We start from the raw sequence: 15010 nt of genomic DNA on the forward strand, positions 1-15010 counted from the left end.
ATATATTTTTTGCAATTACAACAAATTGAACACACTTTCTTAATACATTTTTCCACCTGATTTGCTATATGGTGGCATTAAGTTTTTATTTTCACCGTTGAATTTAGTGGCATGACCGTACGATTTTAATGGAGGAAGAACCCTCCTGGATGGTTTATTGGGTTCAGGCTAGTGTAACTGTAAGCCCTACCATTTTTTCCCTGAGAATAAATGTTTGTTCACAGTAATTTGGTTTCTATGCTAATGATTGAATGAAATGAATGTCATATTGTCATTCATAAAAAAACTCACCTAACAATTTCTGCCATAATATAAAAATAAAACAGGTGTGAGATGCTGGGTTGTCCTCGACGTGGCTTTAGGCCAGTGAGTGCTGGGCTCCTCCAATTGCTGCACCTGCTTGGGCCTCAACTGCCAGTGCAGCACTGTGGGCTTGAATATGGGCTGGCTGCCTTATGGCACGGGCTTGGGTATGCTGCTACGAGGTGGCCTGCTCACCGTGGGCAATGGGCTCATCGAGAGTTGCTGTCGTGGCTGCTACCATGGTTGTTGTCACAGTGGTGCCTCGTGGGGGTGGTGTCGCTCCACTCATTATTGTGTTGAGCCTCGTAAATCGGCGTGGTCCAAATTATTGAATGTTGGAAGTTCCATTCGTTGTGGTTTTCAAATTTCTAGTCATCGTACTTTTCTTTTACGTTTTATCAAAGAATTTTTATAAACAAAAATTCCAAGAATAAGAACGTACGAAAAATCTACAAATAAACAAGAAAACGACAAATCTTGAATGCAAAGTCTTCTTCGAGCGTGTGAATCAAGACTCTCAACGAAAGCACCAATTTGTGGATGCAAATTTCCGCTTTCTTCTTCTTGGACGAAAATGCACTTGCAAAACAATTAACACCTAAGATCAAGGCCAAGAGCCTCATGCTCCCATGATGAATAAGGGGGTTTTGGCCGAACAATCTCCGATGCCAAAGTTAGAATTTGAGGGAAAAGTGTTTAGAGAAATCTAGAGAATTTTAGAAGAGAATTGGACTTAGGTTTTTGGAGAGAATGAGGCTATATATAGGGGTGTAGCCGGTCCTATTTGGAGAAATGGGGACTGGGCACTTATGGTGATTTTTGGCTTTAATTGGAAGATATTATGTAAAATAATATTTTACAATCAATTAGAAAATTAATCAATTAATTTAGGAATTTGATCAATTAATTTTGGTAATTAATCCCAATTTGAAATGGATAATTGGAAGTTACCTTGTGGGTGAGGATTTGATGAGGAGTGATGAGAAGGTTTAAAAGAATACCATTTCGATCACTTTTGACGTTGATTGAGCCATTATTGTCTACTGCTTGTGCGTGGGAGTTCCGGTGTGCTTCAAGGGTAATTTTGTTTTTTTACCCAAAGATCCACGTGTCGCCTCCATATTTTTCTTGATTTTTTTTGCTCCACAACAAGAATAGTAGATTGCAACTCATTCAACATAATTGAACTAAAAATTTAGCATAATTCCAAGTAATTCCTATCAAGCTAATTAGTAAAAATAAATAAATAAATAACTAAATCGCACAATGCATGTCTTACAATAAAAAAAAAAAAAAAAACATGAATCCAGCTTGAACCGCTCAATTCCTATGAGTTGAGATTCCAAATTTAAATTAAGAACAGTAAGCAATTCAAAAAAAATAATTTACAACTACCTTTATGTGCTTTTGCAATTCTAATGAAATGCATTTTTAATTTACTCTCGTAGTCTTCTTGAAAACCACAAGACTATAGGGGTTGCCGTTTTCAAAATTCGAACTTAAAATATCTCACTTACATATAAAAGGGAATACAACTAGAGTGTAGAATTAAGTGACATTAAAACTGACACACCCTGATCGAGATCAGGGCATGCTGGCTGTCACGTGAGAGTGACGTAACCATGTGCACTGTGCGGAAGCTAAGAAATAATAATAATAGTACGAATAAATACAAACCTAGCTATACACAAAGTAAATGATAAACATGTGCAAGCGTAAATGTGATAAATAATATTCAGAGTATAAAAGACCTAGTGCAGTTAGGGGAACAAACACTAAATAAACACACCCAAAGGTGGTCCTACACTGGTGATAATCTGTCAGTTATGCCGAGAATCCAATGGGGAGTCACCAAAAGTGTTATCCAAACTAGAACTTGGAGGGGGCGCAAAACAGAAAGTGTGAGTGGGCAAAAACAAAGTTTTTCAAATCATTTCAATATCAAAAGTACTAACCCCTCGCTGTAAAACCTGTATAGCTTCCCAGAAAATAGAATATGCACATATATACATAAACATGCTCAGAAATATGCCTTGTCGAATGTTTCTAAACAAATGCAAGTACTCAGGTAATGTCAATCAATGCCACATAATCTGTCAGTCGGAGTCACCTAACGTGACCTGTACGGCTGAATCTAGAGCTCAAATCGCCAACTCACTAACTATACTTGCACACAAGTCGGAACCACCTAAAGTGGTCTGTACGACATGACTGGGTGTAAATAAATATGCTCAAGTGCTACGATCACGTGAAGACTGGGCGAATAATTGCGGGTCACCTACGAGTCGGAACCACCTATAGTGGTCTGTACGATAGGACTGTGCACCTAACTTAGATCCAAGATGAGCGTGTGGTGCAGGAAATGAACATCACGTGAAGGACTGTACCCTACTCTGGGCGGAAGCACTAACACCGAGGGTGCAGGTTATGAGCTCTCTATGCATCGCAAATCACTACTAAACATAAAAATAAACCATAACTTACCTGACACTTACCTATGCGTCCGCAGCACCAAACATATATATATGCAACTAATAATGCATAATTAAACGGGCAAACATAATGCATGGCATATAAAACATATAGCCGCTTTATTTCACTTTCTAGGAAAAACACAAGTATATAGGTATATACGGAAAACCAAAAGCCCACTCACTGGTATGTAGAAGGGTCGTAACCCCCTTGCCTCGAGTGACTGCGCTCGTCCTCGGGATAGGTCTCACCTATATGCGAAACAACTATACAAACGTTAATTTTACAGCACATAACCAACATTACGAAATAACTTCTCATACAATGCCCAAATGGGGTGTATGAATACACCAACTTGATCTACTCAACCTCACGAACATCCCCATATTTTTAAAATAATTTTCTGACACCGCCCGCGTCGGGCAAGGCACGGCCACACGCGTCGCCCATGCGCATGCACGCGCCTGGCACACTGACGGCATCAATTAACACCGTCAGGAATATTCCGTTAAGTCTAACAGATTCCATTAACACCGTTAGGAATATTCCGTCGTCTTCTCTGGCCAAACTCCGGCGTCATTGCCGTCTTCGAAAAACCGGGAAAATTTCCAAACTTCTTATCTCACTCATTTTTCACCCAAATTTCACGAAATTGGTACCAAAATGAAGCTTACAACTAGAGGAACAAATCCTTACCACTTTCAAGCACTAAAACCAACAGAATCTCGCCGAGAAACTCCACCAAATTCGGCCAAATCTACAACTCACGATCCCGACGTCCAAAACCTTCAAACGAACTACCTCGAGGCTCCTAAGGACCTTACCAAGCTTCCTACAAGCTTGAAATTCCCAAAAACACATGAATTTACGTGTGCATGAACAGTACCCCGAATTGAGCATCTCGGGTTCGACGTGAAAATGAAGGTTCCCTTACCTGAAGCATAAGCAATTACCCTACTATGCTGCATTAACACACATCCCAGACCATTCAAAGAAGCATCACTATAAACCTCGAAATCACTACTAACGTCCGGGAGTGCCAAAACAGGTGCATGAGTGAGACAATACTTCAACTGCTGGAAACTCTGCTCACAATTAACATCCCACTTAAATTTAACATCTTTCCTTGTTAACCTCATCAGTGGCAAAGCAATCACAGAAAAATCCTTAACAAACCGTCGATAATACCCTACTAAACCAAGGAAACTCCTCACCTCAGTGACGGTTCGCGGTTGCTCCCACATCTCCACAGCTGCCACCTTCTGAGGATCCACCAAGATACCTTGAGTAGAAATAACGTGCCCCAAAAATGCAACTTGGTCTAACCAAAACTAGCACTTGCTAAACTTAGCATACAGTTGGTGTTCCCTCAACCTTTTTAACACCAAGGTAAGATGTCGAACATGCTCCGATTTAGATTTAGAGTACACCAGAATGTCGTCAATGAAGACAATAACAAACCTATCCAAATATGGCTGGAATACTCGGTTCATCAAATCCATAAAACCAGCTGGTTCATTCGTCAATCCAAAAGCCATAACCAGAAACTTGTAATGACCATAACGAGTTTTGAAAGCCGTCTTAGGGACATCCTCCCTACTGATCTTCAACTAATAATATGCAGACCTCATGTCAATTTTGAAGGATACATAGGCACCTCGAAGCTGATCAAACAAATCGTCAATATGCAGCAATGGATAACGGTTTTTAATCGTTACCCGATTCAATTGCCGGTAATCAATACATAGCCTCAAAGTTCAGTCTTTCTTTCTTACAAACAACACTGGAGCTCCCCAAGGTGAAGTACTAGGCTGAATAAAACCCTTATCCACTAATTCCTGCAACTGAACTTTCAATTCCCTCAACTCAGCAGGAGCCATACGATAAGGAGTCAAAGATATAGGATTAGTACCTAGAACCAAGTCAATGGTGAACTCCACGTCTCGGTCTGGCGGCAAACCAGGTAAATCCTCAGGGAAAACATCAGGAAAATGCCTGACTACCCTTACATCCTCCACACTACAAGAAGCAGCATCGTCCAATACCACATGAGCTAAGTATCCCTGGCAACCTTTCGATAACAACTTTTTCCCTCGCATAGCAGAAATAACGCCATATCTCACCCCACTCTGTTCGCCCACAAAAGTAACCACAGGTAATCTAAGACGATGGAAGGTAACTATTTTCCCATAACAATCAATATATGCACGATTGAAATGCAACCAATCCATGCCCAAAATCACATCAAAGTCAACAATATCCAACAGGATAAGATCAGCTGGCATAATAACATCCTCCACCATCACTGGACATCCTGGGTACACACAATCAACAATACATCTCTCCCCTCTAGGCATAGCAAACTCTAAATCATACCCTAGATGTGTAAGGTGAGGTTGCGTCACTTGAGAGCAAATGTATGAGAAATCACAGAATATGTAGCACCACAGTCAATTAATACTCTAGCAAAATAACCAAGGATATTTAACGTACCCATGATCAGATCTGTATTATTCTGAGCATCTTACAGAGAGATATTGTGAATACGCCCCTACGTCTGCTGCCGTCCACCACGACTCTGTGCATTACACCTTTGACTGGGCTGACCAGACTGTCTCGAAGATCCCGCACTACTCACTGTGATCTCCCCCTGCTGAAGTTGTCCTCCCTGTTACCACTGAGACCCACCGGCTGGAACTGAAGGATACGGCATATAGTCACCAGAATACTGGGGATAACCACCCTGAGAATATGGATCATGGGGATATGGATACGGTCCTGGGGCATACGGAATTGTATCACCCTGATAGTGATAAGCACCACCACGGCCCGACTGTCCATAACTACCAGGGCCAGAAATCTGCTGGATCGGCGCAAGTAGTAGCAAGAAAGACTGCTGGGGCCTCTGTTGACTCTGGGGACAATTTGCAGCCCGATGTCCCATCTGCCCACAAGTGAAGCTACCACCCCTGCCTCTCCTGCACTCTAAAAAATGTCGATTATTACACCTGCGGCAAACCGGAGCCCTTCCTTTACCAGCATCACCCTGCTTCTGGCATCTAGCACCACCAGCAAATCTACCACCGCGACCCTGACTAGTGGCACTAAAACCACCGCTAGAAGAACTAGAATTGATTTCACCCCGCTTAAAGCTCTGGGTTTTGCGAGGTCCGAGCGATGCCTGACCCTTGCCCTTGTCATCTTTCCTCTGGTTACTATCTTTTTCTTCCTCCTCACTCTTACTCTGCATGTTCTCGGAATCCTCAATCCTCGACAAAATCTCATAGAACTCCTGGTAGGTGTCACAAGGGGTAGTGGTCGCCATCGAACACCACTTCTTATTAGTACCCAAACGGAAACGACGAAGCATCTCTGCTGGATTGCCAGCAACATCCGGATGATAGCGAGACAGATCAGTAAACCTCCAATAATACTCGTTCGCCGTCAACTTCCCTTGCCTCAACTCAGTGAATTCCTGCTTTTTGCGATCTACATACTCAGGAGGCACAAACCTTCTCCTGAACAGCTATCTAAATACCTCCCAATCAGTCATCCTCTGAGGATAAACGACTAACCTCCTGCTCCCACCAGGATGCAGAATCCTTACCCAAAAACCAAGATGTCGTCTTAACCCATTTCTCAACAAGGAGATTCCCCTGATTATGCAGAACACGAAAGGTCTTCTCAATATGTTCTAGCCACCGCTCTGCTTCCTCAAAACCCTCGTGGCCCTCAAATTTATCCAGCTTCAGATTGTACATAGTCTCCAGATGAGTCCTCTGGGGAGGGCGGAGCGCTGACAGAATAGCTGTAGCGATAGCTTCCCCCAACTGAGTTACATCGGGGAAACTAGGCTCAGCAGAGCGACGTAGTTCCCTACGAGGCGGCATAGTTCTGACAGAAGACACCAAAACCATTAGAATACTCACAAAAGTACAGGACTACCAAACCTATGCTCTGATACCAAACTGACACACACCGACCAAGATCAGGGCATGCTGGCCGTCATGTGAAAGTGACGTAACCATGTGCACTGTGCGGAAGCTAAGAAATAATTATAATAGTACGAATAAATACAAACCTAGCTATACACAAAGTAAATGATAAACATGTGAAAGCGTAAGTGTGATAAATAATGTTTAGAGCATAAAAGACCTAGTGCAGTCCAGGGGAAGAAACACTAAATAAACACAACCAAAGGTCCTACACTGGTGATAATCTGTCAGATATGCCGAGAATCCTCTGAGGAGCCACCAAAAGTGCTATCCAAACTAGAACCTAGAAGGGCGCAAAACAAAAAGCGTGAGTGGGCAAAAACAAAGCTTTTCAAATCATTTCAATATCAAAAGTACTAACCCCTCGCCGTAAAACCTGTATAGTTTTCCAGAAAATAGAATATGCACATATATACATAAACATGCTCAGAAATATGCCATGTCGAATGTTTCTAAACAAATGCAAGTACTCAGGTAATGTCAATCAATGCCACGTAATCTGTCAGCCGGAGTCACCTAACGTGACCTGTACAGCTGAATCTAGAGCTTAAATCCCCAACTCACTAACTATACCTGCACACGAGTTGAAACTACCTAAAGTGGTCTGTACGATAGGACTGGGTGTAAATAAATACGCTCAAGTGCTACGATCACGTGAAGACAGGGCGAATAATCGCGGGTCACCTACGAGTCGGAACCACCTATAGTGGTCTGTACGATAGGACTGTGCACCTAACTTGGATCCAAGATGAGCGTGTGGTGTGGGAGGTGAACATCACGTGAAGGACTGTGCCCTACTCTGGGCGGAAGCACTAACACCGGGGGTGCAGGTTATGAGCTCTCTATGCATCGCAAATCACTACTAAACATAAACATAAACCATAACTTACCTGGCACTTACCTGTACGTCTGCAGCACCAAACATATATATATGCAACTAATAATGCATAATTAAACGGGCAAACATAATGCATGGCATATAAAACATATAGACGCTTCATTTCACTTTCTGGGGAACACACAAGTATATAGGTATATACGGAAAACCAAAAGCCCACTCACTGGTATGTAGAAGGGTCGTAACCCTCTTGCCTCGAGTGACCGCGCTCGTCCTCAGGATAGGTCTCACCTATATGCGAAACAACTATACAAACGTTAATTTTAAAGAACATAACCAACATTACGAAATAACTTCTCATACAATGCTGAAATGGGGTGTATGAATACACCAATGTGATCTACTCAACCTCACGAACATCCCCATATTTTTAAAATAATTTTCTGACATCGCACGTGCCGGCCAAGGCACGGCCACGCACGCCGTCCACGCGCAGTCACTTGCCTGGCACACTGACGGCGTCAGTTAACGCCGTTAGGAATATTCCGTTAAGTCTAACAGATTCTGTTAACGCCGTTAGGAATATTCCGTCGTCTTCTCCGGCCAAACTCCGGCGCCGTCGTTGTCGCCGGAAAACCGAGAAAATTTCCAAACTTCCTATCTCACTCGTTTTTCACCCAAATTTCACGAAATTGGTACCAAAATGAAGCTTACAACTAGAGGAACAAATCCTTACTACTTTCAAGCACTAAAACCAACGAAATCTCGCTGGTAAAACTCCACCAAATCCGGCCAAATCTGCAACTCACGATCCCAACGTCCAAAACCTTCAAACGAACCACCCTGAGCCTCCTAAGGACCTCACCAAGCTTCCTACAAGCTTGAAATTCCCAAAAACACATGAATTTACGTGTGCATGAACAGTACCCCGAATTGAGCATCTCGGGTTCGACGTGAAAATGAAGGTTCCTTTACCTGAAATGGGTATGGTTGAACTCATAAGGACCTCACGAGCACAAATATGTAGTTTTCTTCCTCGATCCTTGATTTTTTCGAGCACAATGGGTCTTGTCCGTACAAATGGAGAAAAAGGGAAAAAGAGAGACAAATACGGGATAGGGAAAGGATGAGGGTGAGTGTGGGTGTGTGTGTGTGGTCCAAAATAGCTAACCAAAACCCCCAAAATAACCACACAATGAAACAAAAAAATACTAGGGGCAAAACCGTCATTTCGCCCCTACGGTATGAAAAGTCTGGGATGGGCTGTTACAAAAACAATATATTAAGGTAAGAATAGCCACTTAGTACTACGGTCTAATGATATTCCTTTTCACTTGTAAGTTAGAGGTCTTTGGTTCTATTTTCGTCAAAGACGAATTTGAACCATATTATTACTAGTCCATTGTGAGGCTTAACCTACTTCCCCACCGCTTAATGTAGATAATATAGTTGGTTAAAAAAAAAGAAGTAAAACTAGTTATCAAATTGCACAATATCGCTCTCAAAGAGTAAAATTGGATGTTTGCTATCAAGTGGTGTTCGAATAAAACATAATTGGGCCGGGTCGAACAACAGTCTAGTTCAGGCTCAAATTTTGGAATTTTGGACTTGAGCCGTGGCCCATTTTACCGCCTTGGTCCGATTTAGACGTTTTCTAAAATATAGCCCAACAAAAAAATTGAAAGCATACACGAGACCGGAGCAACATCCTCTTCTTCGTCCTCCTCCTCTTCCTGCGTACTCGTTCTCCCATGTATGTCTCCTTCTCTTTGATCGTGTTCTCTTGTTTCTCTTCGTAATTTCTATGATTTTTTCATTACTCTTCTGTTTTATCTCATCAATTTGTTAGAGTTTTGTATTCCTCTCTGAATCTACGGATTAGGGTTTTAATTTTTTATTATCGCCCAACTAGGGCTTTTTTCCAGTTTAAATCGATTATCTTCAACCGAAATTATCACTGCTTAAGCGTTGCTTGCTGTTGAAATTCAGGTTTTTCTGTTTCAATTTCCATCTATGTATTTGGGTGATGTTGCTTTACCATATTTCCCTCTGAATTTTGCTTAATTTTCATTAGTCTCTTAATTGGTCGTAAAATTTTCAAATTTTTTGGGCTAAAATTTTGTCTTTTGTCTTTTGTCTTTCTCTTACCAGTTTGTAATCGAGATTAAGAAATTTGCTTGGTAGGAGTTGAAAGAGCGAAGGATATAGAGTTTTCTGCTGGTACGTTGAGTCTTTTACGCCCGGGTGTTTATAAAGCGCAAAAATGTCGGTAACAGCAGGTGTAAGCGATACTGTTATTGCAGTAAGGGATAAGCTCAGAGGTAAAATTGGGCAAACTAAGGTTAAAAGGTATTGGCCTGGAAAAGCTCCGGAGTGGGCAGATGATGCCGACGAAGATGGGGAGTTTAAGATGTCCAAGGCAGCTGCTTTTCCCACTCATGATTCTGACGTTGTTAGGAAAGATGATCCTAGACTGCGTCGTTTGGCTGAGAGCAGGATAGATAATCGTGAGGATGTTAGAGCTGACCATAGGCGTATTCGGCAAGCTGAGATTGTTTCAACAATTGAAGAGGAGGCCAGGAGGCAGGAAGGGTTGGAAGCAGAGGAAGAGGATGCAGATGCCCAGGAAGAAAGAAGAAGAAAGATTAGGGAGAGGTTGCTTCAGAGGGAGCAAGAAGAAGAAGAACTACTTCCCTCCGAAGATGAGGAAGAGGTACAGGAAGAGGAGGAAGAGGAATCTGAGTATGACACTGACTCGGACGAAGAGCTTACTGGTATGGTGATGCTAAAGCCTGTCTTTGTTCCCAAGTCGGAGAGAGATACTATTGCTGAGCGTGAGCGACTTGAGGCCGAAGAACGGGCCCTTGAGGAATCAAGGAAGAAGAAATTGGAGGAAAGGAAGAGAGAGACAAAGCAGATTGTGGTTGAGGAGATTCGGAAGGATGAAGAGATTCAGAAGGGTTTGGAATTGGAAGCAAATATTGAAGATATTGATACTGATGATGAACTAAACGAGGCAGAGGAGTATGAAGCTTGGAAGGCAAGAGAGATTGCCCGAATCAAAAGGGATAGGGAGGATAGGGAAGCAATGTTAAAGGAAAAGGAAGAGATTGAAAGGGTCAGAAACATGACAGAGGAAGAGAGGAGGGAGTGGGAGAGAAAGAATCCAAGACCTGCACCACGACCAAAGCAGAAGTGGAGGTTCATGCAGAAATATTACCACAAAGGTGCTTTCTTCCAGTCAGAAGCTGATGACTATGCGGCAACGGCTGGAACAGATGGAATTTATGCACGTGATGTCTCTTCCCCTACTGGAGAAGACAAGATGGACAAAACGATATTGCCCAAGGTCATGCAGGTCAAACATTTTGGTCGTAGTGGAAGGACGAAATGGACCCATCTTGTCAATGAGGATACCACTGATTGGAACAATCCGTAAGTTCAATTTCCTTACTGAATTTTCCATGTTTTTTAACCACTTTCTTATATGCGCTAACTTCATTGGATACGGCAAGAACTACTGTATTACTTGTTTTCTAATGGTAGCACCTTAAGCACTGTTATGTTTTTTGTTTTCTTAAGGACGTGTTATGTTTGTATCATCTCCCCTACACTTTATTTGAAATGAATTAAGGACTGAAGGGCTGAATGGTCAATAAAACCTTTAGATATCATTGGTTAGAGAGTAGATTAGTAAAATATGAATGTATACATGGGGAACTTCATGAGCTTTAGTCTTGTATATCGGCTCAGATAGTTAGATATAATCATCAACTAATCGGTAATTTCTTCGAATAGAATAATATATGCATGCAACGCATTAGGGTATCAAAAAGAATATTAGCTCTGGTTGTTGAGAATATCACGGTTAAGAATGGAAAAAACAAGAACAAACTCCAGAAATCGAAAAACAAATAAACAAGATAAATAACACCAAGAATTTACGTGGTTCGGCAATATGTGCCTACGTCCACGGGATAGCAACAACAATCTTTCACTATATCAATAATGAGTACAACCAATAATCTTGCCAAATCTCTAGAACTAGGAATTGACGAAAAACCTGAAAGAACAAGAACAAGAAATACACTATCTCTTTTCTTTTCTCATGCACACACTTTACAATATTCTCTCACTCTGATCCCTAGAGTGGTATACAATTTATTGTTGTGCTCCCTCCAATTCAAAACTAGTACAATAGCCCCTTTATATAGACATAATAAAGGTCTTCTTCAATAAGGATTATTAATCCTAATTGGAAACTAGTTATGAATCCTACTCCAATTGAGAAACCAACTCTAATTGGGTAAACAACTCCAATTGGGAAAACAATTTAATCCTCTAAGATTATTAATTCCGAATAGACTTAGGACAACTTATCATGGGCTGGAAAAAACCCAACACTGGTAATATTCCAGAACATATTAATTTGACTCTTCCATTGGTTCGCTTCCATAGTTCTCTGAAAATAACTACTTTGTAAGATTTTAAAATTGGTCAAGATTGCAATGAATACAAGCTTTGTATGATTTTTTCCTGCTCATATGCGAAGCTTGAGTGAACTTGGAATGAGTCTGAGACACCGTTAGTTGACATGTTTAGGGGTGCTGTAGTACTGCAAATGTATCAAATCCTTCCCTTGGAATGATCCTTGGAATTTTAGTAAGTGATCTCATGATCCAGATCTCTGTTTACTTCCTTTCCCTTCCTCTTGTGTCCTACATAATTATATCTGCATCTCTTACAACTCCGTGACTCCAAATATGCATTGAGTGAGCAAGGATCCTTAAGCTGTAAATGGAATAACGGAAAGGTAAAATAGATTGGATATGTTGAAGTCAAATATTTAGGATATTTAAGCTAAGTTTTTTACACGGTATATAAAAACTAGGTTGATACTGTTATGGTCATATAGATACTTTAAAGTTTTGACCCAAAACATTTGATGCTTAGCCTTTAAAAAAGTTACATTTTCTGCATATAGTCTAATGTCCTAGTGAATAAGGGTGTTAGGTTTCCACCCATGCGTCCCGGTTTCGAAACATCCCCCCTCCTAAATTATTGTAATAGTTTCGAACCCTACCCCATCCCCTTAATAATAATAATAATTTTAAATAAAAAAAATCGTTATGGTCATATTGTGGTTGTTACTTAAGATGGGTGCATGTTAGTAGTAGTATTCTTTTATTTTTGGTGGTTGTGTCACCTGGGTTTCTTTGTATTTGAAGTTTCAAAGAGGGGAAACTGTCAGTTATGCATCAATTGAATTGTTTTTTTGTTTTTTTTTGTTTTCTTTATTTTTTGAGGGAGAACAAAAGTTGAGATGTAAGCAAACAGAGTCTCATGCATTTTCTATTTATTTTCTGTATTATCACAAATGCTGGTCCTGCTGCTTGTTTTATTTTATTGTCGACAAAAATATTCACTAAATTGCTTCCTCATCAAGCACCTTTGTACTGCTTTCTGTATTTCAGGTGGACATACAACGATCCTCTTCGGGCAAAGTATAATGCTAAAATGGCAGGAATGAATGCACCTATTTCAAAACCCAAAGGAAGCAAGAAATTGAAGGACTGGGAGTCTCGTTGATTTCTAACTGCTGTGAGTCATGTGCAAGAAACTAGGTTATCTGTTCCATCCCATGTTTTCATGGACGGCAAGTTTGTGGGAGAATATTACGCTTTCAAATGTATTCGTAAGTTTTTAGAAGGCCATTTTAAAGGGAATACATTTCTTTGTCTGCTGTCTGCTGTCTGCTAGAGATACTGTTTTAAAAGCCATGTTGTTCCTTGACTTGTTAGCTTCACTACTCGGCAGTTCTCCTTCCATGAAAACAAAAGCTTCAAACTTTTCTTCTTCTTTCTTGCTCTGTCTCCTTAGACTGTTTTTTTGTTTGTTGAAAGATACTCTCTTTTTTTCTGCAACTGCTATTCCATCAAGATCCCCTGCCACAAAAAGAAAAGAAAAAATTAATATTAGATTCCCATTAGAAGAAGCTGATGAAGAATATTAGTCTCCTTTCAAGACCAATCATCCAAATTCATCGAAGAAAAAAACAACCCAAAATATTTTGATCAGATGAAAAAAAGAAATATATGGAAGCTATAGCATTGGAGAGAGAGAGAGAGAGAGAGAGAGAGAGAGAGAGAGAGAGAGAGAGGGGCTTACAGGTGAAGTGGTTGAAGAAAAGCAGTGGACGTTTTTGGTGGATGGTGGAGGAGGAGGGAGGAGGAGGGAGGGGGAGGGAGAAGTGTGGAGGTATTTATGCCGTCCCCTTTTGTCCTCTGCAATGAATGATCATTTCATCCAACTGCTGTCCCAGAACGACGGCGTCTTTGGGTGCTGCACATTCTTTTGCCCCAACTCCATTGTCATAGGCATCACCTGCAATTGCAATTGTAAATTCTACTCCATTCATTTTGTTTACACAATTTTGTCTACAAATTTAGTCTAGCAGTACTCCTTGAGTAGACTATTTCCGACTACCTGTAAAAGAGCAAACACCTACGATTAACCTTGGGTACCAGTGGGGCACCCTGCCAAATGCTTTCTGACGATCAAATTAGTAAGTAGCATTGAGACATTAAACAGTGGGCAGGAGAATAATGTATTTGTACAAAAGGGTTACCAGCATTATGGCCTTGTTGCATACCCTTTCCGCGAACCATTCAACCCTTTTATTCTAGTTTGATGTAAATTTGTAGGGTATATAGGTGGTATGCCAAGAGTCCAACTGAACCCCAATAAACCTATGTGTGCTAAAATTACTTAGAGGGACGGGAAAAATTTTCCTTTCCCAATTTAGTTTCCTATTGTTATTTTAATTTAATTCTCCTAATCATATTTAATTTAAATATTAAATAATATAGGAATAGTTTAATTAATTCTCTTGTAGGAATAGCTTTCCTACAAGATGGGGAATTCCAATCAAAATCCAATTTTAATTCTTCTCCTAAATAATTTAGAATAATCTTGAGAATCAAATACTCAGATTTTTATGGAATTAAATCCAAATAAAATTTCAAGAATCTTAATCTAATTAAGTTTACTCTTTCCAAGTCATAATTGGAAAGATCTTCCCTATATGGCAATTAGAATTTTAATTGGAATGGGCCCTTAAAATATAGCCGAAAAATACAACAGCCCCTGGAGGGGTTGCCACGCCCTAGTGTCCTTCTTGACTCTCATTCAACGATTAACGCATTTTTGTCCATTAATAATGGATTTGATGTAACATCCCACATCGTCCAGGAGTAGATCCTAGAAGCCTTATATGTATATTCCCATCTGTACCTAGCACGAGGCCTTTTGGGAGCTCACTGGCTTCGGATTTCGTAGGAACTCCGAAGTTAAGCGAGTATGGGACGAGAGCATTCCCAAAATAGGTGATCCACTCATGAAT

At 40.7% G+C, this 15010-nt stretch overlaps 1 protein-coding gene across 3 annotated transcripts; it reads left to right on the forward strand.

Moving 5' to 3' along the window:
- Positions 1-9297: 9297 nt before the first annotated feature.
- On the forward strand, positions 9298-13467 carry LOC137737863 (uncharacterized). 3 transcript variants are annotated; one of them, XM_068477435.1, is made up of 3 exons: positions 9298-9361; positions 9760-11043; positions 13083-13467. In XM_068477435.1, exons 2-3 carry the CDS (start codon positions 9872-9874, stop codon positions 13195-13197), a joined length of 1287 nt encoding a protein of 428 aa, XP_068333536.1. In that variant the 5' UTR covers positions 9298-9361; positions 9760-9871; the 3' UTR covers positions 13198-13467. The 3 variants fall into 3 exon arrangements, with proteins under 3 accessions (XP_068333536.1, XP_068333552.1, XP_068333544.1); XM_068477451.1 differs by having other exon boundaries at positions 9319-9361; positions 9793-11043; XM_068477443.1 differs by lacking the exon at positions 9298-9361 and adding an exon at positions 9378-9597.
- Positions 13468-15010: the final 1543 nt, after the last annotated feature.

This window comes from Pyrus communis, chromosome 1, assembly GCF_963583255.1.
Source record: "Pyrus communis chromosome 1, drPyrComm1.1, whole genome shotgun sequence".
Classification (NCBI taxonomy): Eukaryota; Viridiplantae; Streptophyta; class Magnoliopsida; order Rosales; family Rosaceae; genus Pyrus; species Pyrus communis.